Source organism: Dreissena polymorpha, chromosome 1 (assembly GCF_020536995.1).
Source record: "Dreissena polymorpha isolate Duluth1 chromosome 1, UMN_Dpol_1.0, whole genome shotgun sequence".
NCBI classification, from domain to species: Eukaryota; Metazoa; Mollusca; class Bivalvia; order Myida; family Dreissenidae; genus Dreissena; species Dreissena polymorpha.
The window spans coordinates 206969600-206992406 of NC_068355.1; the positions used below are offsets into that span (position 1 = coordinate 206969600).

The 22807-nt window shown below is 36.7% G+C and overlaps 1 protein-coding gene across 4 annotated transcripts in view; it reads right to left on the bottom strand.

Annotated features, from left to right (window-relative positions):
- The window catches only part of LOC127864766 (stimulated by retinoic acid gene 6 protein-like), a 31669-nt gene extending 10320 nt beyond the window's left edge, over positions 1–21349 (bottom strand). Inside the window, exons 1-5 of one of the 4 annotated variants that reach the window (XM_052404630.1) lie at positions 20822–21349; positions 15798–15873; positions 15400–15460; positions 8363–8448; positions 367–500 (exon numbers count right to left, since the gene is read on the bottom strand). In XM_052404630.1, coding sequence (XP_052260590.1) covers positions 367–500; positions 8363–8448; positions 15400–15460; positions 15798–15865 — 349 coding nt within the window. In that variant the 5' untranslated portion in view covers positions 15866–15873; positions 20822–21349. The remainder of the gene's footprint in view (positions 1–366; positions 501–8362; positions 8449–15399; positions 15461–15797; positions 15874–20821) is intronic. The other 3 variants (XM_052404629.1, XM_052404631.1, XM_052404632.1) reach the window with 3 other exon arrangements.
- Between the last annotated feature and the right edge of the window lie 1458 nt (positions 21350–22807).

A 22807-nucleotide genomic window follows, 5' to 3' on the forward strand; every position in this document is an offset into this window, starting at 1 on the left:
TAGTGTACGCCGTCCAACAGCACTCATACACCTAAACACCGCTATCATTACCATGGCCAGGATCATGTTCTAAACTTTAACAACAAATGAAGAAGTACGCCCATACCGCCCCTGTTACTCAAACAAATCAAACACGATACAATAAAACTTTATGGTACATTCTTAATACAAAGCAACGAAACTTTCGTTATATACCATTAACATTAAATAAAATCCACTTAACGAAATCGTTGTATAACTCAAACTCCGTCTGAATCTATCGCAATTCTAAAATACGATATGTTTTAGGGCTTTGATGGCACGTTGTATTATAGTTTGTTCTGTTGTGCTGAAAACGTATGTGTACCAGTTAGTTAGTGAACCTACTTGTAACGTATGTTGGACCATGCAGGTCCACAATTACTGTTTTCTCAAATATCATTTCCATCGTCAGGAAGGTTATAGAGCCCCAGGCGGCCGCATAGGACATCCGGTTGGACTTGCCCAAGATATCCATGGGACTGTCAAACACAATATAAACACACAATATAACGTTAAAACACATTAAATATTTACTTATACGTGTATATATTACATATTAGTTAGTAAACGCTAAACCAGGTTTTGAAATATTGAATCAGATTTAAAAAAAAGTCTAGTATAAAATGTTTTATATCTCTTATTAATATCGCTGTTTATTAAATAAAATACTCATGTACCAGCGATTTCTATGGCTCAGAATTTATTTAATTTCAGGAAATGTCTTTAAAACAGACATTTGGTCTTGAAATTATATTAATGTCATATTTGTCCCAAATATACAACTGCAAGTTAAGGTTGACTAGCTGTGCGTCGTCTCGGAGCCACGATGTTATCAACAAGATGACCCGTAATTTATTTGAAATAATGCTCATCATTATATATATATGTTTTGTGATACATGTAAATGCGATCATAAATCAAACAAGATAACAAACAGACACATCAGCTGCACCAGCAGGTAAAAAAAACTGTAGTGTAGCAAGTTGCCCTTTATTTACAGGAAGGAATCGATTGCTGGCCTTCCACCACCTGCTAGTAACAACACAGCTGCTTGCCTCCCACCACCTGGTAGTAACAACACACATATTGGCCTTCATCACCTGGTAGTAACAACACACCTGTGGCCTCCCACCAATTGGTACTTACAACACACCTGAAGGCCTTCCACACCTGATACTAACAAAACACCTGCTTGCCTTCCACAAACTGGTAGTAGCAACACAGCTGCTGGCCTCCCACCACCTTGTACTTACAACACATGTGCTTGCCTTCACCTGGTAGTAACAACACACATATTGGCCTTCATCACCTGGTAGTAACAACACACCTGCTAGCCTCCCACCACTTGGTACTTACAACACACCTGAAGGCCTTCCACACCTGATACTAACAAAACACCTGCTTGCCTTCCACAAACTGGTAGTAGCAACACAGCTGCTGGCCTCCCACCACCTTGTACTTACAACACACCTGCTTGCCTTCCATCACTTGGTACTTACAACACACCTAATGGCCTTCCACCAACTGGTACTTACAACAAACATGCTTGCCTTCCATCACCTTGTACTTACAACACACTTGCTGGCCTTCGACCACCTGGAAGTAATAACACAGCTGCTGGCATCCCACCAGCTTCTACTGACTACACACCTGCTGGCCTACCAGTACCTGGTACTTACAACTGCGCTACTGGCCTTCCACAACTTGGTATTTACAACACACCTGCTGGCGTTACACAACCTGGTACTTACAACACACCTGCTGGCGTTATACAACCTGCTTCTTACAATACAGCTGCTGGCGTTACACAACTTGGTACTTACAATACAGCTGCTGGCGTTATACAACATGGTACTTACAACACACCTGCTGGCGTTACACAACCTGCTACTTACAATACAGCTGCTGGCGTTACACAACCTGGTACTTACATTACAGCTGCTGACGTTACACAACCTGGTACTTACAATATAGTTGCTGGCGTTACACAACATGGTACTTACAACACACCTGCTGGCATTACACAACCTGGTAATAACAACAAACCTGCTGGCATTACACAACATGGTACTTACAACATATCTGCTGGCGTTACACAACCTGGTACTTACAACACACCTGCTGGCGTTACACAACCTGCTACTTACAGCACACCTGCTGGCGTTACACAACCTGCTACTTACAATACAGCTGCTGGCGTTACACAACCTGGTACTTACAACACACTTGCTGGCGTTACACAACCTGGTACTTTCAATACAGCTGCTGGCGTTACACAACATGGTACTTACAACACACCTGCTGGTGTTACACAACCTGGTTCTTACAACACACATGCTGGTGTTACACAGCATGGTACTTACAGCACACCTGCTGGCGTCACACAACCTGGTACTTACAACACACCTGCTGTCGTTACACAACTTGGTACTTACAACACACCTGCTGGCGTTACACAACCTGCTACTTACAATTACAGCTGCTGGCGTTACACAACCTGGTACTAACAATACAGCTGCTGGTGTTACACAACCTGGTACATACAATACAGCTGCTGGCGTTACACAACATGGTACTTACAACACACCTGCTGGCTTTACACAACCTGGTATTTACAATACAGCTGCTGGCGTTACACAACCTGGTATTTACAACACACCTGCTGGCGTTACACAACCTGATATTTACAATACAGCTGCTGGTGTTACACAACCTGGTACTTACAATACAGCTGCTGGCGTTATACAACATGGTTCTTACAACACACCTGCTGGCGTTACACAACCTGGTACTTACAACACACCTGCTGGCGTTACACAACCTGGTTCTTACAACACACCTGCTGGCGTTACACAACCTGGTACTTACAATACAGCTGCTGGCGTTACACAACCTGGTACTTACAACACACCTGCTGGCGTTACACAACCTGGTACTTACAATACAGCTGCTGGCGTTACACAACCTGGTATTTACAACACACCTGCTGGCGTTACACAACATGGTATTTACAACACACCTGCTGGCGTTACACAACCTGGTACTTACAACACACCTGCTGGCGTTACACAATATGGTACTTACAACACACCTGCTGGCGTTACACAACCTGGTACTTACAATACAGCTGCTGGCGTTACACAACCTGGTACTTACAATACACCTGCTGGCGTTACACAACCTGGTACTTAAAACACACCTGCTGGCGTTAAACAACCTGGTATTTACAATACAGCTGCTGGTGTTACACAACCTGGTACTTACAATACACCTGCTGGCGATACACAACATGGTACTTACAAAACACCTGCTGGCGTTACAAAACCTGGTACTTACCACACACCTGCTGGCGTTACACGACCTGGTACTTACAACACACCTGCTGGCGTTACACAACCTGGTACTTACAACACACCTGCTGGCGTTACACAACCTGGTATTTACAACACACCTGCTGGCGTTACACAACCCGGTACTTACAACACACCTGATGGCGTTACACAACCTGGTACTTTCAATACAGCTGCTGGCGTTACACAACATGGTACTTACAACACACCTGCTGGCGTCACACAACCTGGTACTTACAATACACCTGCTGGCGTTACACAACCTGGTATTTACAACACACCTGCTGGCGTTACACAACCTGGTACTTACAATACAGCTGCTAGCGTTACACAACCTGGTATTTACAATACAGCTGCTGGCGTTACACAACCTGGTACTTACAATACACCTGCTGGCGTTACACAACATGTTACTTACAATACAGCTGCTGGCGTTACACAACCTGGTACTAACAACACACCTGCTGGCGTTACACAACCTGGTACTTACAACACACCTGCTGGCGTTACACAACCTGGTACTTACAACACACCTGCTGGCGTTACACAACCTGGTATTTACAACACACCTGCTGGCGTTACACAACCTGGTATTTACAATACACCTGCTGGCGTAACACAACCTGGAACTTACAACACACCTGCTGGCGTTACACAACCGGCTACTTACAATACAGCTGCTGGCGTTACACACCCTGGTACTTACAACATACCTGCTGGCGTTACACAAGCTGGTACTTTCAATACAGCTGCTGGCGTTACACAACATGGTACTTACAACACACCTGCTGGCGTTACACAACCTGGTACTTACAACACACCTGCTGGCATTACACAACATGGTACTTACAACACACCTGCTGGCGTTACACAACCTGGTACTTACAACACACCTGCTGGCGTTACACAACCTGCTACTTACAACACACCTGCTGGCGTTACACAACCTGCTACTTACAATACAGCTGCTGGCGTTACACAACCTGCTACTTACAATACAGCTGCTGGCGTTACACAACCTGGTTCTTTCAATACAGCTGCTGGCGTTACACAACATGGTACTTACAACACACCTGCTGGCGTTACACAACCTGGTACTTACAACACACATGTTGGTGTTACACAGCATGGTACTTACAGCACACCTGCTGGCGTTACACAACCTGGTATTTACAACACACCTGCTGTCGTTACACAACTTGGTACTTACAACACACCTGCTGGCGTTACACAACCTGCTACTTACAATACAGCTGCTGGCGTTACACAACCTGGTACTAACAATACAGCTGCTGGTGTTACACAACCTGGTACATACAATACAGCTGCTGGCGTTACACAACATGGTATTTACAACACACCTGCTGGCGATACACAACCTGCTACTTACAATACAGCTGCTGGCGTTACACAACCTGGTACTAACAATACAGCTGCTGGTGTTACACAACCTGGTACATACAATACAGCTGCTGGCGTTACACAACCTGGTATTTACAACACACCTGCTGGCGTTACATAACCTGGTACTTACAATACAGCTGCTGACGTAACACAACATGGTTCTTACAACACACCTGCTGGCGTTATCTAACCTGGTACTTACAACACACCTGCTGGCGTTACACAACCTAGTTCTTGCAACACACCTGCTGGCGTTACACAACCTGGTACTTACAATACAGCTGCTGGCGTTACACAACCTGGTACTTACAACACACCTGCTGGCGTTACACAACCTGGTACTTACAATACAGCTGTTAGCGTTACACAACCTGGTATTTACAACACACCTGCTGGCGTTACACAACATGGTATTTACAACACACCTGCTGGCGTTACACAACCTGGTACTTACAACACACCTGCTGGCGTTACACAACATGGTACTTACAACACACCTGCTGGCGTTTCACAACCTTGTACTTACAATACAGCTGCTGGCGTTACACAACCTGGTACTTACAATACACCTGCTGGCGTTACACAACCTGGTACATACAACACACCTGTTGGCGTTACACAACCTGGTATTTACAATACAGCTGCTGGTGTAACACAACCTGGTACTTACAATACAACTGCTGGCGTTACACGACCTGGTACTTACAACACACCTGCTGGCGTTACATAACCTGGTATTTACAACACACATGCTGGTGTTACACAGCATGGTACTTACAGCACACCTGCTGGCGTTACACAACCTGGTACTTACAACACACCTGCTGTCGTTACACAACTTGGTACTTACAACACACCTGCTGGCGTTACACAACCTGCTACTTACAATACAGCTGCTGGCGTTACAAAACCTGGTACTTACAATACAGCTGCTGGTGTTACACAACCTGGTACATACAATACAGCTGCTGGCGTTACACAACATGGTATTTACAACACACCTGCTGGCTGTACACAACCTGGTATTTACAATACAGCTGCTGGCGTTACACAACCTGGTATTTACAACACACCTGCTGGCGTTACACATCCTGATATTTACAATACATTTGCTGGTGTTACACAACCTGGTACTTACAATACAGCTGCTGGCGTTATACAACATGGTTCTTACAACACACCTGCTGGCGTTACACAACCTGGTATTTACAATACAGCTGCTGGCGTTACACAACCTGGTATTAACAACACACCTGCTGGCGTTACACAACCTGGTACTTACAATACAGCTGCTGGCGTAACACAACATGATTCTTACAACACACCTGCTGGCGTTATCTAACCTGGTACTTACAACACACCTGCTGGCGTTACACAACCTGGTTCTTACAACACACCTGCTGGCGTTACACAACCTGTTACTTACAATACAGCTGCTGGCGTTACACAACCTGGTACTTACAACACACCTGCTGGCGTTACACAACCTGGTACTTACAATACAGCTGCTGGCGTTACACAACCTGGTATTTACAACACACCTGCTGACGTAACACAACATGGTATTTACAACACACCTGCTGGCGTTACACAACCTGGTACTTACAACTCACCTGCTGGCGTTACACAACATGGTACTTACAATACACCTGCTGGCGTTACACAACCTGGTACTTACAATACAGCTGCTGGCGTTACACAACCTGGTACTTACAATACACCTGCTGGCGTTACAAAACCTGGTACTTACAACACACCTGTTGGCGTTACACAACCTGGTATTTACAATACAGCTGCTGGTGAAACACAACCTGGTACTTACAATACACCTGCTGGCGTTACACGACCTGGTACTTACAACACACCTGCTGGCGTTACATAACCTGGTATTTACAACATTCCTTCTGGCGTTACACAACCTGGTACTTACAACACACCTGATGGCATAACACAACCTGGTACTTTCAATACAGCTGCTGGCGTTCCACAACATGGTACTTACAACACACCTGCTGGCGTCACACAACCTGGTACTTACAATACACCTGCTGGCGTTACACAACCTGGTATTTACAACACACCTGCTGGCGTTACACAACCTGGTACTTACAATACAGCTGCTGGCGTAACACAACATGGTTCTTACAACACACCTGCTGGTGTTACACAACCTGGTACTTATAACACACCTGCTGGCGTTACACAACCTGGTTCTTACAACACACCTGCTGGCGTTACACAACCTGCTACTTATAATACAGCTGCTGGCGTTACACAACCTGGTACTTACAACACACCTGCTGGCGTTACACAACCTGCTACTTACAATACAGCTGCTGGCGTTACATAACCTGGTATTTACAACACACCTGCTGGCGTTACGCAACCTGGTATTTACAACACACCTGCTGGCGTTACACAACCTGGTACTTACAACACACCTGCTGGCGTTACACAACATGGTATTTACAACACACCTGATGGCGTTACACAACCTGGTACTTACAACACACCTGCTGGCGCTACACAACCTGGTACTTACAACACACCTGCTGGCGTTACACAACCTGGTACTTACAATACAGCTGCTGGCGTTACACAACCTGGTACTTACAATACACCTGCTGGCGTTACACAACCTGGTACTTACAACACACCTGCTGGCGTTACACAACCTGGTATTTACAATACAGCTGCTGGTGTTACCCAACCTGGTACTTACAATACCTCTGCTGGCGTTACACAACATGGTACTTACAAAACACCTGCTGGCGTTACACAACCTGGTACTTACAACACACCTGCTGGCGTTACACGACCTGGTACTTACAACACACCTGCTGGCGTTACACAACCTGGTACTTACAACACACCTGCTGGCGTTACACAACCTTGTATTTACAACACATCTGCTGGCGTTACCCAACATGGTACTTACAACACACCTGATGGCGTTACACAACCTGGTACTTTCAATACAGCTCCTGGCGTTACACAACATGGTACTTACAACACACCTGCTGGCGTCACACAACCTGGTACTTACAATACACCTGCTGGCGTTGCACAACCTGGTATTTACAACACACCTACTGGCGTTACACAACCTGCTACTTACAATACAGCTGCTGGCGTAACACAACCTGGTATTTACAATTCAGCTGCTGGCGTTACACATTCCTGGTACTTACAATACAGCTGCTGGCGGTACACAACATAGTACTTACAACACACCTGCTGGCGTTACACAAACTGGTATTCATAATACAGCTGCTGGTGTTATACAACCTGGTACTTACAATACACCTGCTGGCGTTACACAGCCTGGTACTTACAACACACCTGCTGACGTTACACAACCTGATATTTACAATACAGCTGCTTGCGTTACACAACCTGGTACTTACAATAAAGCTGCTGGTGTTACACAACCTGGTACTTACAACACACCTGCTGGCGTTACACAACCTGGTACTTACAATACATCTGCTGTCGTTACACAACCTGGTACTTACAACACACCTGCTGGCGTTACACAACCTGGTACTTACATCACACCTGCTGGCCTTACACAACATGGTACTTACAATACAGCTGCTGGTCTCCCACCCAGGCATGATAGGCGGAGGTTCTTCCGGTGAAACGAGAACGCAAGTAGGATAATCATCAGACTCTGAAATTAATTAGCATTGTAACACCATGTAAATATGTTTGACATTATTGCTCCTTAATAAAAATTATGTTTTCTTCGTAATGAACACGTGTCAAAATAAGTATGAATGGATTTAATACACAGCTGGATGATTTAACTGCTCGGTAAACATGAACAAACAAGAGGGCCTGACAGGCCAAAAGTCGCTCACCTGAGATTCGATTCAAGGATGAATTGTTCTGTGCAGCCCAAGATGTAATTAGAACAAAAACTCTTACCAACTTTAATGACAAATACACATCCTGGCAGCCACGTTTTTCACAGACCAGACCCATTTTCATACACATCCAAGAAATCATTTAAAGAAATATTCTTTTAAAGTTTCATGAAGATTCATGAAGCAATATAAGGAAAAATGTTGTCATAATTCTGTTTCTTGTTGGTCATTCATTTCTTAATAACGTTGTATGAGCTTATATCTGCATTAAAAATGGGGGGGGGGAATGAGACAACAAAAATATAAATGCTGTTAGTAAAAATTAAATCAAGTTAATACATTTTTAATAACATTATATTGATTGATATAACAAATATTACGAAAAATACTTTATTTAAACATAACTATTCGATAAATAATTCTGAAATTAACTATCTACTGATTGTATATGACTGTTTATCTCTGTAATGTTTAGCCAAGCTACCGTTACACATATTGTCCTTTTTACTTTTATGTTCTTCTTAGTTAATTGTGGTGTCTTTTTGTTTCTGTCCAGTATATGTAGATTATGCTTATGCCTTTTTTTAAAGTCTCAATTTGGGACCAGTCGTTTTTTCCTCATTTGTGTGATTATTTATTTTAACTTCTTCATTTTAATGGAATATTCATCTTTTTGTATTCCTATTTTTTGTTTCCTATTTGTGTTTTTTTGTATGGACATCTTCTGTTTTATAATAGAAACCAACTGGACATGTTTTAAGATAGAAACTAACCGGACAAGCACACACAAATTATCATTTACATCACCCTACACGTCTTAAAATGATTAAATTATGTACTTTGAATGTAAAAGGGCTAAACAATAAAGACAAACGCATAAAAATCTTCAAATGGTTAGACGAAAAAAAAAGTATATGCCTATTACAAGAAAGTCACTTGACACATACTTTAGCACAAACCTTAAAAGATGAATGGGATCGAGACATCTATCTCAGTGGACAACATATTAATAAACAAGGCATTGCCTTTCTGATAAAAAAAATATATAGGGATCACAGTCGATAACTTAAACGAAATAATAATTGGCAGACAGCAATTATAGATATGAAAATAAACGATACACAAATAACATTAATCAACGTTCACGGCCCTAACATAGATGATTCCACTTTTTACGAAACATTACAATCCTTTATAATCAATAACCAAGATAAAAACATTATAGTCGGTGGTGACTTTAATACTGTCCTTAACCCATTAATAGATAAAAAGAAGGGAAACCTTTATACTCATCCTAAAAAAAGAAACATTTAAAATAACATAATTGAAAACTACAATATGATAGACATCTGGCGTACAATATATCCAAACGAAAGCAAATTCACCTGACACTCAAACACAAAACCAACAATATTTTGTAGATTAGACTATTGTTTAATATCTGAGTCTCTTTGCAACATTATTGACACATGTAACATAAAACCAGGATTTATGTCTGACCACTCTGTAGTTGAACTTAAAGTACACGAAATACAGCCTGAAAGAGGCCCAGGATACTTTAAAATTAATAACAGCATCTTATTAGATACACAATATCAAACACATATAAAACAAGAAATATTCAATACAGTTCAAAATAATAAAGATGCAAACCCAAACACCTTATGGGAAGTAATTAAAGGAAATATACGTAACACAACAATTAGATACACATCATTTAAACAAAAAGAAACACACAAACTTGAAACTGAAACAATCAAAACCATTGAAACACTTGAAAAACAATTGCAGCAAACAAACACAAATGATACAACCGACATTGAAAATGAAATAACATTAAAAAAACAAATATTAGATGGAATCTATCATACACATCTCAATGGAATAATACTAAGAGCGCATGCACAGCATGTTGAACACAATGACAAAAATACAAAATACTTCGCAAACATTGAAAAACGTAGAAGTGAACTAAAAACTGTACACAAATTAGTAGTCAATGGCAAAGATATAACAAACAGAACTAAAATACTAGAAGAACAACGTTTAGTATTTGAAACCCTCTATAAACGAAAAAATGTTGAAAATAACACCCTTTTTAAAAATACACATCACTCTTTAAATCAAGAAGAAAAACTATTGTGTGACGGATTACTAAATGAATATGAATGTGGATAGCACTAAAAGAAATGCAAAATAACAAATAAGTCCAGGATCTGATGGCATCACCATTGAGTTTTATAAAATATTTTGGAATGATACCAAAACACATTTAATCAATTCACTAAACTATTCATATAATAATGAAAACCTAACTACGCTTCAAAAACAAGGTATAATATCACTCATTCCAAAACCTGGAAAAAACTTAGAATCCTTATCGAACTGGCGCCCAATTAGTTTACTAAACAATGATTATAACATTGCAACTAAAAGTATAGCAAACAGAATAAAAAAAATATTACCATCAATCATTTCAAAATCTCAATCTGGTTTCATAAAAGAACGTTACATTGGTGAAAACGTTCGTCTTATCCAAGAATGCATAAACTATTTCAACAATTCAAATAATCCTGGTCTCATATTCTTTGCAGACTTTGAAAAGGCATTCGATTCGCTTGATCACTCATTTATGTTCTCTTGCTTAGAAAATATGAACTTTGGTGGAAGTCTCATTCAATGGGTCAAACTATTCTATACCGATATTAACAGCATAATCATTAACCATGACTTCTTTTCAAACATTTTTAACATCGAACGAGGGTTTCGACAAGGATGCCCACTCTCATCACGCTATTTATTATTTGCATCGAGTATCTATCACATCACATCCAATCAAATAAACACATAAAAGGCATATCACTAGAACCTGACGAAGAAATCAAACAGTCCCTATTTGCTTCCGATGCAACTTATTTTTTAAACGACAATTACGATTCTTTCCATAACCTAATAGAGTCGCTAACCCTTTGCGGAATGACATCGGGTCTTAAACTAAACAAAGGTAAATGTACTGTTCTACGAGTAGGTAAATTAAACAAAGTAATGTCCAATATGAAAAAGAAATTTAATTTAATTTGACATCCGATGAAGCCACGACGTTAGGAATTACTTTCACAAATAATGAAAAGGATACAGTTCTTAAAAACATACTACCTAAATTACAGAATTTAAAAACTGCTTAAAATCATGGCATCATCGTAAACTTACACTAATCGGAAAAAAACACCGTATTGAAAACGTATGCAATTCCTAAATTAATTTATGTATTAACAGTTCTCCCAAATCCACCAAATGATGTTATTAACGATATAAAATCAACAATATTTAATTTTATATGGGACGGTAAGCCTGATAAAATAAAACGAACTCAGTTAATTCAATCTGCAGAAAATGGAGGTATCCAATTAACGAACATTGACTCATTCTTGAATGCAATCAAATGCAGCTGGGTTAAAAGATACCTAGATAATACCAATACGAGTAAATGGAAAATATTCTACCAGAAAATACTAAAAAAATATGGTGACTCCTTACTCTTTGAATGTAACATCAGCAATACTATCTTACATGAAATTGCAAACGAAAACATATTTTTGTCTGATGTTCTATCAGCATGGAGTGATGTCACTCATAACCTAGAAACCCAAACCAGCAGTAAAACTATTTTATGGAACAATAAAGACATAACTTCAAAAATAAGACGTTTTTCTATAAGATTGGTTTGAACGAAGCATTAAATATGTCGACCAATTATATGACTACAGAATTAAGGATTTCTACTCTTTTGATGATATATGCTACATATACGGAATACCTTCAAATAATTTTCTGAAGTGCTACACACTAATCAAAAGTATACCCATACATAATAAATCTGAAATCAATACAAATAATACACCATGTACTGAAACAACATTCGTAGAAAACATACTTGGAAGAAAAAACAAAACGAATAAAATATTTTACACACTACAAATTAAAAACCCTACAGAAAACTCCAAACCCCAAAATAAAAGCCAAGTCCTTTTCGGAGAACATGAACTTTATTGGAAACACATATTTACCATGCCATATAAAGCAACTATTGAAAGCACTCTGAGAAATGTTCAATATAAATAAATCCATAGAATTATAGCTACAAATAAATATCTCTTTAAATGCAAATTATCTAACTCAAATCTGTGTGACTTCTGCGGTGAAAACATCGAAACTATAGAACATCTTTTTGGGAAGTGCAAACACATCCAGCCTATTTGGAATCAATTAGTATCATTTCTTGAAAAACAGCAACTAAACGTTAAACTATCTTTCTTAAATGTAAGTGTCGGAATTTACTCATTAAAATCAATAGACTGTAATAATATTGTGAGTTTTATTCTTATATTGATGAAATCTTTTATCTTTAACATGAAGTACAAAAAACAAGTACCAAATTTTAATTGTTTTGTCCATAGTCTTAAACTAAAAATCCAGATTGAGAAAGAAATAGCCCTCAGTAATGACACATTACAAATCTTAAAACAAAATGGAATCAGATTAAATTCTCAATGTTTGTCCACTTATATACATTTCACTCTAATGTTAAGGTTATCTTTCTTAAATATTTTTGTATATATTTTTTTTCAATCTTATAAGATCTTGTGAATATACAACAAAACACACAAGTCCAATATGTTTTCTTCCCACTTTATACAACTCATCATTTTTCATAACTATTCTTCTGTTATTTTTTTCTTTTCTCTTTAAAAAAAAACACCTATCACAAACAATCAAGGAAAAAACATAAAAAACCCATTTTTTTGTTTGTTTTTGTTGTTGTTGTTTTTTTAATCTTAAGGAAACCAAAAAAAGTATTATATTAACATATCTTGTATAACATGTCTGAACTTTATTGCTTTGTACAATCACTTCGTTGTATGATCATATACATGTATACATTGTATGTATTATATTAAATATAAAAAAAAAATGTTTTACTATAGCCATATATAGCCATATAACTAAAAATGCCCCACCTCCTTGCATCCATGTTTTTCCAGCAGACGTAACCATTTTCAAACTCATCCAAGATATCATTGAGACTAAGCTTCTTACCAAATTTGATGAAGATTGGACAATAAATGTGGCCTCTAGAGTGTTAACAAGGTTTTTCTAAAGCCATACAATGTATATAGCCATATAAGGAAAAATGCCCCGCCCCCTGGTGGCCATGTTTTTAAAGCAACCGAAACCATTTTCGAACTCATCCAAGATATCATTAGGACAAATCTTCTGACCAAGTTTCATGAACATCAGAATAAATGTGGTCTTTAGAGTGTTACCATGGTTTTACTATAGCCATATTTTGAAAAATGCCACGCCCCCCTCCCCTGGCGGCCATGTTTTTCAACCAACCGGCATCATTTTTTACCTCGTCCAAGATATTATTGAGATGGATCTTCTGACCAAGTGTCATAAAGATCGGACGATACATGTGGCCTCTAGAGTGGTTACAAGATTTTACTATAGTCATAAATAGCCATATAAGGAAAAATGCCCCGCCCCATGGCAGCCATGTTTTTCAAGCAAACGTAACCATTTTCAAACTCATCCAAGATATCATTGAGACCAATCGTCTGTTCAATTATCACGAAGATTGGACAATAAATGTGGCCTCTAGAGTGTTAACAATGTTTTACTAAAACCATATATAGCCATATTAGGAAAAAAGCCCCACCCCCTGGTGGCCATGTTTTTAAAGCAACCGAAACCATTTTCGAACGCATAAAAGATATCATTATGACAAATTTTCTGACCATGTTTCATAAAGATCGGAAAATAAATGTGGCCTCTAGAGTGTTAACAAGGTTTAATATAGCCATTTAAGGAAAAATGCCCCGCCTCCTGGCGGCAATGTTTTTTAACCAACCGGCATCATTTTAAAACTCGTCCAAGATATTGTTGAGATGAATATTCTGACCAAGTTTCATGAAGATCGGACAATAAATGCGGCCTCTAGAGTGTTTACAGGATTTTACTATAGCCATATATAGCCATTTTTTACCTCGTACAAGATATTATTGAGATGGATCTTCTGACCAAGTGTCATGAGGATCGGACGATAAATGTGGCCTCTAGAGTGGTTACAAGATTTTACTATAGTCATAAATAGCCATATAAGAGAAAATGCCCCGCCCCTTGGCAGCCATGTTTTGAAAGCAAACGTAACCATTTTCGAACTCATCCAAGATGTCATTAAGACCAATCTTCTTATAAAATATTATGAAGATTTGAAATAAATGTGGCCTCTAGAGTGTTAACAAGGCAAATATAGACGCCGCACGACGACGACAGACGACACACGACGAAAAAAGGCGATCACGAAAGCTCACCATGAACACATTGTGCTCAGGTGAGCTAAAAACACACACCATAAACATCATCATCAACAACACAAGCGCGGTTAAGCCTGAAAACAAAAAAACAATTGAATGGAAATATTAAGCAAGACAGAAAGCAAAAACTTAACTAATTGATGACCATGTCTTGTAAAGACAAAGTGAAGTGCTAACGGTATTTGTCGAACTAAATAGCTGCTGTTGTAGCACAAAGCACATCATACATTGCAAAATTGTCACAATGAGAAATACTTCACACGTTAATTTGACTTAGAATAATTGCTATTATGCTAGCTAGTATTGTTATTATTGATTCAGCTCGTTATTGTAACTAAAGTGTTGCGGAAATGTGATTTAACATAATAAATAGTTTACCGACGGCAGGAGTAACCAAAGGTGGAACTTGTCATCAGGGATATTTGTGATGCATTCTGTCCTGAAATGGATGTATTTTTACGACTCCATAATTATTCATAGGTATACAATTACGATGATTTAATATCGGAATCTGGCGTTCGTTTACTTGAGAAGGCTCTGCTTCGCGACTTAATGACTATGTGTACCCATATTTTTATAAGAAAATTTATTAAAAATTATAGTCCGCTTCTTTCCACTTACAACATGTTGATACGCATCATGAATAAATATGTATTCGTGTAACACAAATATACTGTTCGTTCATATTGCAATTGATAATTATTCGTTGTTCTTATGCAATGTTAAAAAGCCAAAACAAGGCGATAAAGATGTTTACACTATGCTATCAGACTTACACTGTTTCGTTTGTTTTCTTATTTACTTGACGGTACAGTTCATTGAAAGCGTCCAGAAATGACGTCATTATTTCACCTGTAAATAAACAGCTTTTACATTCAAAATAAATGGATTTGGTTATGAATTATCAAATTATGTAACATACGATACGTGTCAAATTTGGTTATGTTCCTTACCTATAGACTTTTTATGAAAGCGCTATTGCTCGTTGGTTCTGTTCCTTACCTATAGGCTTTTAATGAAAGCGCTATTGCTCTTATGTGTCATAGCAAAGGAAGCGGTATCACACAGATGTCCAACCCTACTAGCGGTATCACACAGATGTCCAACCCTACCTTATTCCCGATACAAAAAAGACCCCATGTTTCATGGATGATTGATATTTGTTGATGATTGTTTGGTCCTTTGTGCTATACTTATATTGACAATATCATACAATTTAAAATCAAATATATAATTTGTCAAAATCAGCCGAGAAATGAAAGTATAATTTAAAAAAAGACGTGAGTGGGTACATCAAAATGTGTAACCTCGGCGCTTCGATGTACGCTAATCGATAGCTACTGGTTACGTAACAAAGTATCGACAAGCTATTTGCCGATACAGTCCAGTTCATATCCGTCTCATCGAGAGTCCGTGACATTACATAGCATTAAGTGAAAAAGTTTAACGAACTTATAAGTTAAACAATACATAATCGAGAAGTTATTCGGAGATGTAATGCGTTTCAGTTATTAACAAAATTAAGTGCATTTCTGTAGTTTAGAGCGTTCTTAACAAACTTACAATCATTACTTATATCGGTCTTATTAAATGAGGTCAAACGTTTTGTAGATTTAAATACAGAAGGTTTAACATAGTAATATTGTTTTATATACTTCTTTCTAATTACAGTATAACAATTGCATATAATGACAAAACGGTACTCGTCCTCGATATCTCTTAAATTGCAAAAGGTACAATATCTTTCTTCTCTAGGAATTCGTTTATAACGGCCTATTTGTATTTTTAGAGGAAGTTCGTTTTATCTTAGCTTGCTTATACATGAACAATTTGTTTTGGACAAAATATCTAGATAGGGTTCATTTTAATGTGATTGTTTACCATACTTGTATAGGTTTAACATAGAGCTATTTTCTATTTAAGACATAGTATCTTGCTTAAACGTATCTATAATTCGGGTTTTAAATTCATTAAAAAAATTATCTTGATCGATAACGTAAGGGTTGTCAAATATATATGCAAACCAATATTCTGTTAACAATGTTCTGATATTTGCGGCCCAAGTCGAATGACGGTTATAACTATCTGCAACAGATTGTTAATAATACTAATTTTAATAATTATATTGTTTGAAGTTACAATTTTCAACCAGAATTTAATCATTCCAAAATACCTATTAATAAACAAAGGATATCATCCTAATTCTCTATATGTGGCTGCATTACAGGTATTTATTTAAACATTCAATAACCGCTTACAGAATTTGTGATACACTCTTTCCAGTTCCCTTGACTTAGTATATCTCCAAGCCTCACATGAATAATTCAAAATAGAACTCACAAAGGCATCAAATAACTGGCACATTGTCTTAGGTTTTAAGTCAAATTCCTTTCACTTACACAAAAGAACATCCATAGCTTTTAACGCTTTTCCAACTAAATTAATTTAAGATAAATTTACCAGTGTATTTAAAGACTGTTCCTAAGTAGTTAAAATCACTTACAACGTCTATTTTTTCCACATTATATGTCCAGCTTTCATTATGTAATAAGCCACCCCGTTTACGAAAAAACAATGAGTTTTGTATTTGAAGTATTTACCTTTAGACCCCATGTGTCACAATATGTATTTAAATTATTTAAATGTTGCTGTTCTTCATATTATTTTTCCATATAATGACCATATCATCTGCAAAGAGTAAAAGTATTAAGACAAGATCATCAACCATGAGGCCACAATGTTTATCCGTTTGTAAAAACAACTCAAAATCTTGAACAAAGATACAGTAGAAAACAGAAGAGGTAACAATACCTTACCTTGACGTAATTCAACTGCGTATTGAAATTAATCGGAAAATAAGAACACAATTTAACATGCTGATACATATCTCTTATAATTATTAAAAGTTTTTTTTCACGTATTCCACTATTATACAATTGTAACTATAAGCCAATTCTATAAATAGAATTAAAAAAATTCATCATATCAATAAAAAACAACAGATAATCTTTTATTTTCATTTACATATTTTTGAACAATAAACATATGTACATATTGCATCAACAGTTGATCGACCCTTACGAAATCCGATTTGTGCGTCCGAAACAGTGTTATTATCGCTACAAAATTGCTCTATTCGCTTGTTTAAAATGGTTGTAAAATGTTTTGCTAGACAACTGACCAAAGTAATATCTCTTTAATTATTCACATCGTTTTATCACCCTTTTTGTGGAGCGGAATTATTATACCTTCAGCCCAATTGTCAGGAAGAAACAATTTCGTTGACGGTAAAAGGTCGATCTAACTCGGGAAAAGATTCATTGGGAATATAAAAATCATTACTTTCACAAAAGGCTTCCGCCTGAACAGTTTTACACTCAAATGTTTCGTTACTTATGTTTGAAAAATAATCTTTCAACTCGTCTCATGATAAAATATTATTAAAATTGTCTATCCGTTTTCTAAAGTATTTCCAAAACTCTTTTGGTTAACATTTTTTTAGGTTTTGAATTTCTTTCATTTTGCGCGCATACAAAAATGACTTTTTTGCGTATAAACGTTGAATATATTGTCTTTACTTTCGCATAATTATGCCCTATTTAAGTCCGACGGACAAACATTAAAACGACTCAGATGTTCAAGATATTCATTGCGAATACGAATGCATTCGGTGTCAAACCAATCAGAATGTTTGATAGGAGATTTATTATCAAAACAATATTTGAGTGTAAAAATCCGTTGTTTAGAAAGCCATGGGTCCGCAACGATGCGTTAAACAGTGGTAAAATCATTCAGAGCCTTATTTATTGACTGCCTATTGTCACAGCTTACATCATGAACAATCGTATTTAACGGTTAACTAGCAATTTAACCAGATCGGAACTGTTGTAAAAACGCATCATTCCATTCATACGTAGTTTCTGAGTAACTATCATAAGTATTTTTAGACGTATTACACAGGAATGTTTATTGTATCGGTGCGTGATCGCTCGACTCATTGAATGGACCAATATTTAAATCCCCTATCAATGAACAGTGACGTTCTCTGCACGTAACATAATCAATCATAGATGAACCGTTATTTGACAGAAATGTAAAATTATTACTATTGCCAACACGGCCATTAACAATACGAATGTTAAGAGATTTACACAAATCTAATAGTTTAACACCATGATTATTATGTGAACGATCAACAGAGGCCCGTAATGGAGTACAGTCGGGTTCATAATCGTTGTCATCAATTAATACATTAAACTTATCATGAAGTTATAAAATCAGTTTTATTCCCATGCTGCTGTTGAAGTCACCAACAAGAAAAACACCAACCTTATTAATATATGTAAAAATGTCCCTTTCCAGAACATCAAACAAATCGACATTCACATTATTAAACGCAGGTTAATCTTCGCACCTATAAATACGTTTCGCATAAATAAATATCCTGATCGGTTTTGAAGAATGTTTTATCAAGTTTCAGCCAAATTATTGTAATCATAGTGATTTGGAATGAGTTTTTTTACCGTTTTTCAAACCCTTTTCATAATAAAGAACTAATCCAACACTTCATCGTTTGGCATTTCTATTTTGGAATTTGATGTAAAGTTATGACATATATATCCATTTACAGAAACATTACTTTTTGAATTTGTCCAAGATGCATAAAAAGAGCAAATGTCATTACATGACAAAATATTTACAAAGTCTGAAGATTGTTTTTTATCACATGTGAGACCGTGCACATTCTACGACAGAACTTACAGCGCACTTACAGTCGATGTCCCTAGTCAAGGTTTAGTTAAAGTGCGGGTTGAGCAAGCTTGAGAATTCAAATGTCATATACAATACTTGTTTTGGTTTTTGCATACATGCATACTTATAGAATAAAGTCTCAGTTGAAGTCATTGTCTACTATACCAGTTGCAAAACAACAAATGCAATCGTTTTATTCCAAATTACATAAATCGGTTAAAATAATATGAATGTATTTATACTCATTAGATATGCAAACAATTCTTAACGTAGAAAAGTGGAAATATTTTTAATGTATAGCATGCAATGTAAAAAAAGAGGAGCTGCACATTGCAAGTTAAATAAATGATGTTTTCTTCATTATATACCACAATTTAAACATTTTGTTGTTACTTGTGAGCGTTGGCTCACAATTAATGTAGAGGCAATTTTGCAAGTCAGTCTGCGTTAAGTACGCTAGGAACCGTAACCCGTTTGACTGCCTGTGTGGATAACTGCAGTAAAATTAAGCAGACGACGAATGCTAGGAGCGTCTGCTCTAACCACCGCATCTGCCTGTTTATAGTTCCCACTGGTACACTTCATAGTGTGAATGTATTCATAAGTATTTAACAGCTTGTAAGACAACGTTGGCCAGTCTAGTGTTTATCATTGAAATATGTACATATTGGCTGCTTTCAGGGAAAACGGGGCTTAATGCATGTCAAATAAGATAAGCCTGTGCACACTTATAAGCTGTATCAATGATTTGACAAAAAAACAACAACACATTTCGACCTTTGCTTTAAGACACACTCTTCGTACATTTGAATGTGATCATTTCAAACTTGCGATATAAACAGCTATAACATAATTTTGGAAACTGAGTTGCGTCTAAGATTATACAACAGCGAACAAATTCAGTGCCTTCAGCGCTTTGATTGGATATATTATGGATAAGTATACTCACACTTGACACTGTCCATATTTTATAGAAAAAAACTACCTTACGTTTAAATAAAAACAAGAAAACATCATAAGACATGTATATAAAATCAAACAAGCTTACCTTTAGGGATTTTCAGCTTAAACAGTTTTTAAATTAAGCACATTCAATTGCATCGTGTTCAACTCCATTTTGAAAGTGACACACATGTTGCAGTTATCGTCCTAGTCTATTTTCTAACACGATGTTTCCGCGCAGCATGAAGTATGTCTGCAGCTTAGCGACATGTTATTATTCGTGCAGCTCATCCGCAAGAAAAACGTTTGCCGTGTAAATATGCGAAATCAATATACACATCTTGAACGTTGAACAGGCGCATCCGACGATTTAAGCGCGAATATATATCTTATTTTGGTGTTTTAAAACATATAAAACTTAGATAAATCAGAAACTAGAATACATGTAGAAGAAGTAATCCCAGAAAATGAGTGAAACAAAAGTTGTATTGAATTGCAAATAATTTTCCACTGAATGGCAGACACTCATTCATGTACACGACTCTGGTTCTGCAGACGATTTATTGGATACATTATTCTGACGGAGGATTCAGGAGATAGTCGATGTATGACGATTGTAATGTGCAGAAGACATGTGCTGTGTAATCCCCATTAGTCTGTGCAGAATCATACGACGCATAAACAAATGTGTGGTTCTACAACAAATACGAGTAAACATGATGATATCGGCGTTAGCTTTGTTTTTATTATAAATTTCACTGAAGTTAACTACTCTTGTTTGATGCTACAATTAAAAGAATGTTTGTTAGTTGTATTTATATTCCTTGGTCATATTTATATGTTGATATAAAATGAAATAAATCGAAATCTTATATACCTGCTTTAAGACCGGATGATAGGAATAATAAGGATTATTTTATTCCTTATAATTCCATTTAAACGCAAATCATTTCAATGTTAGTATCATATCCTTTTGGAAAAATTGTATTCACATACATAACTCACTACGACAATATAAACACAGGTGTACTATTTGAAAAACATGTATATGCACTTTGTCGTAATATAAATCTATTATAAGGCACTTGTGCAAATATAATTATGTTTGTCACGGTGGTGGAAAAAGGACGAATTGAAGTACCTGACAGCTAAGCGGGAGAACAATATATTTTGTGGGACGATCATGGTCTAACAATACAAAGCCATTGTTACTAATCACAAATATGCCTCTTTGATTGGGATAAGTTCAGTCTGATATTGTCCGTTGATAAAAGCTATTCTTCAAAACCATATTGTCTAAGGATTATTGAGTTTTGCCCAATATAGTATATGCTTTGTATCTCACAATACATCCTTTTGGTAATATTTTTCTAGTTGTTCTCTCTTTATCATTATTATAATTGTTATTATTATTTGTGTATTATAAGTTTCATTACTATTATTACCACAATTATCATTTTTATTTTTCTTCTTCTTTTTCTTCATTCTTTTTCTCTTCTTGTTATCATTATTATAATAATATTAATTATTATTGTAAATATGATGATTAATACCGTAATTACTCTAGTTTTCGGACAATAACAAATACTTATTTTCGAGTTTATAAATTTAGATACGAACAATATTTAAAAATACAAAATTAGAAATTAAAATATTGCATTGACGATTGAATATGGGTATGAAATATGTATAACATCCATTTTATCAACGACTAATATCACATCCCTGTAAAATACCACGCCGTATAGTTTAAAATATATTATTTATGTTTGCACTTTATTATTAAAATAATGCTTTTTTATAGTAGTCGACGGTTGATCCAAGGGTGTACTTCAACCAACATATTTAAAGATTAGCATATAATTTACCAATAATCTTATTTGAACCTGTATTTTATTCAATAATATACAAGTCTGCATACTAATAAATCTTCTTTGTTCATTAGCCGTTGTCTTACACCTTCATTTGTTTGTTTTACTAACAGTAGGATGACTTATGATTTTAAGCGTTTAGTATTTATCACAGTTATGTTAATTTAGTGAATCCTTCGTTTATTACCCATTTACATGGTTAATTACCCATGTAATGGTCC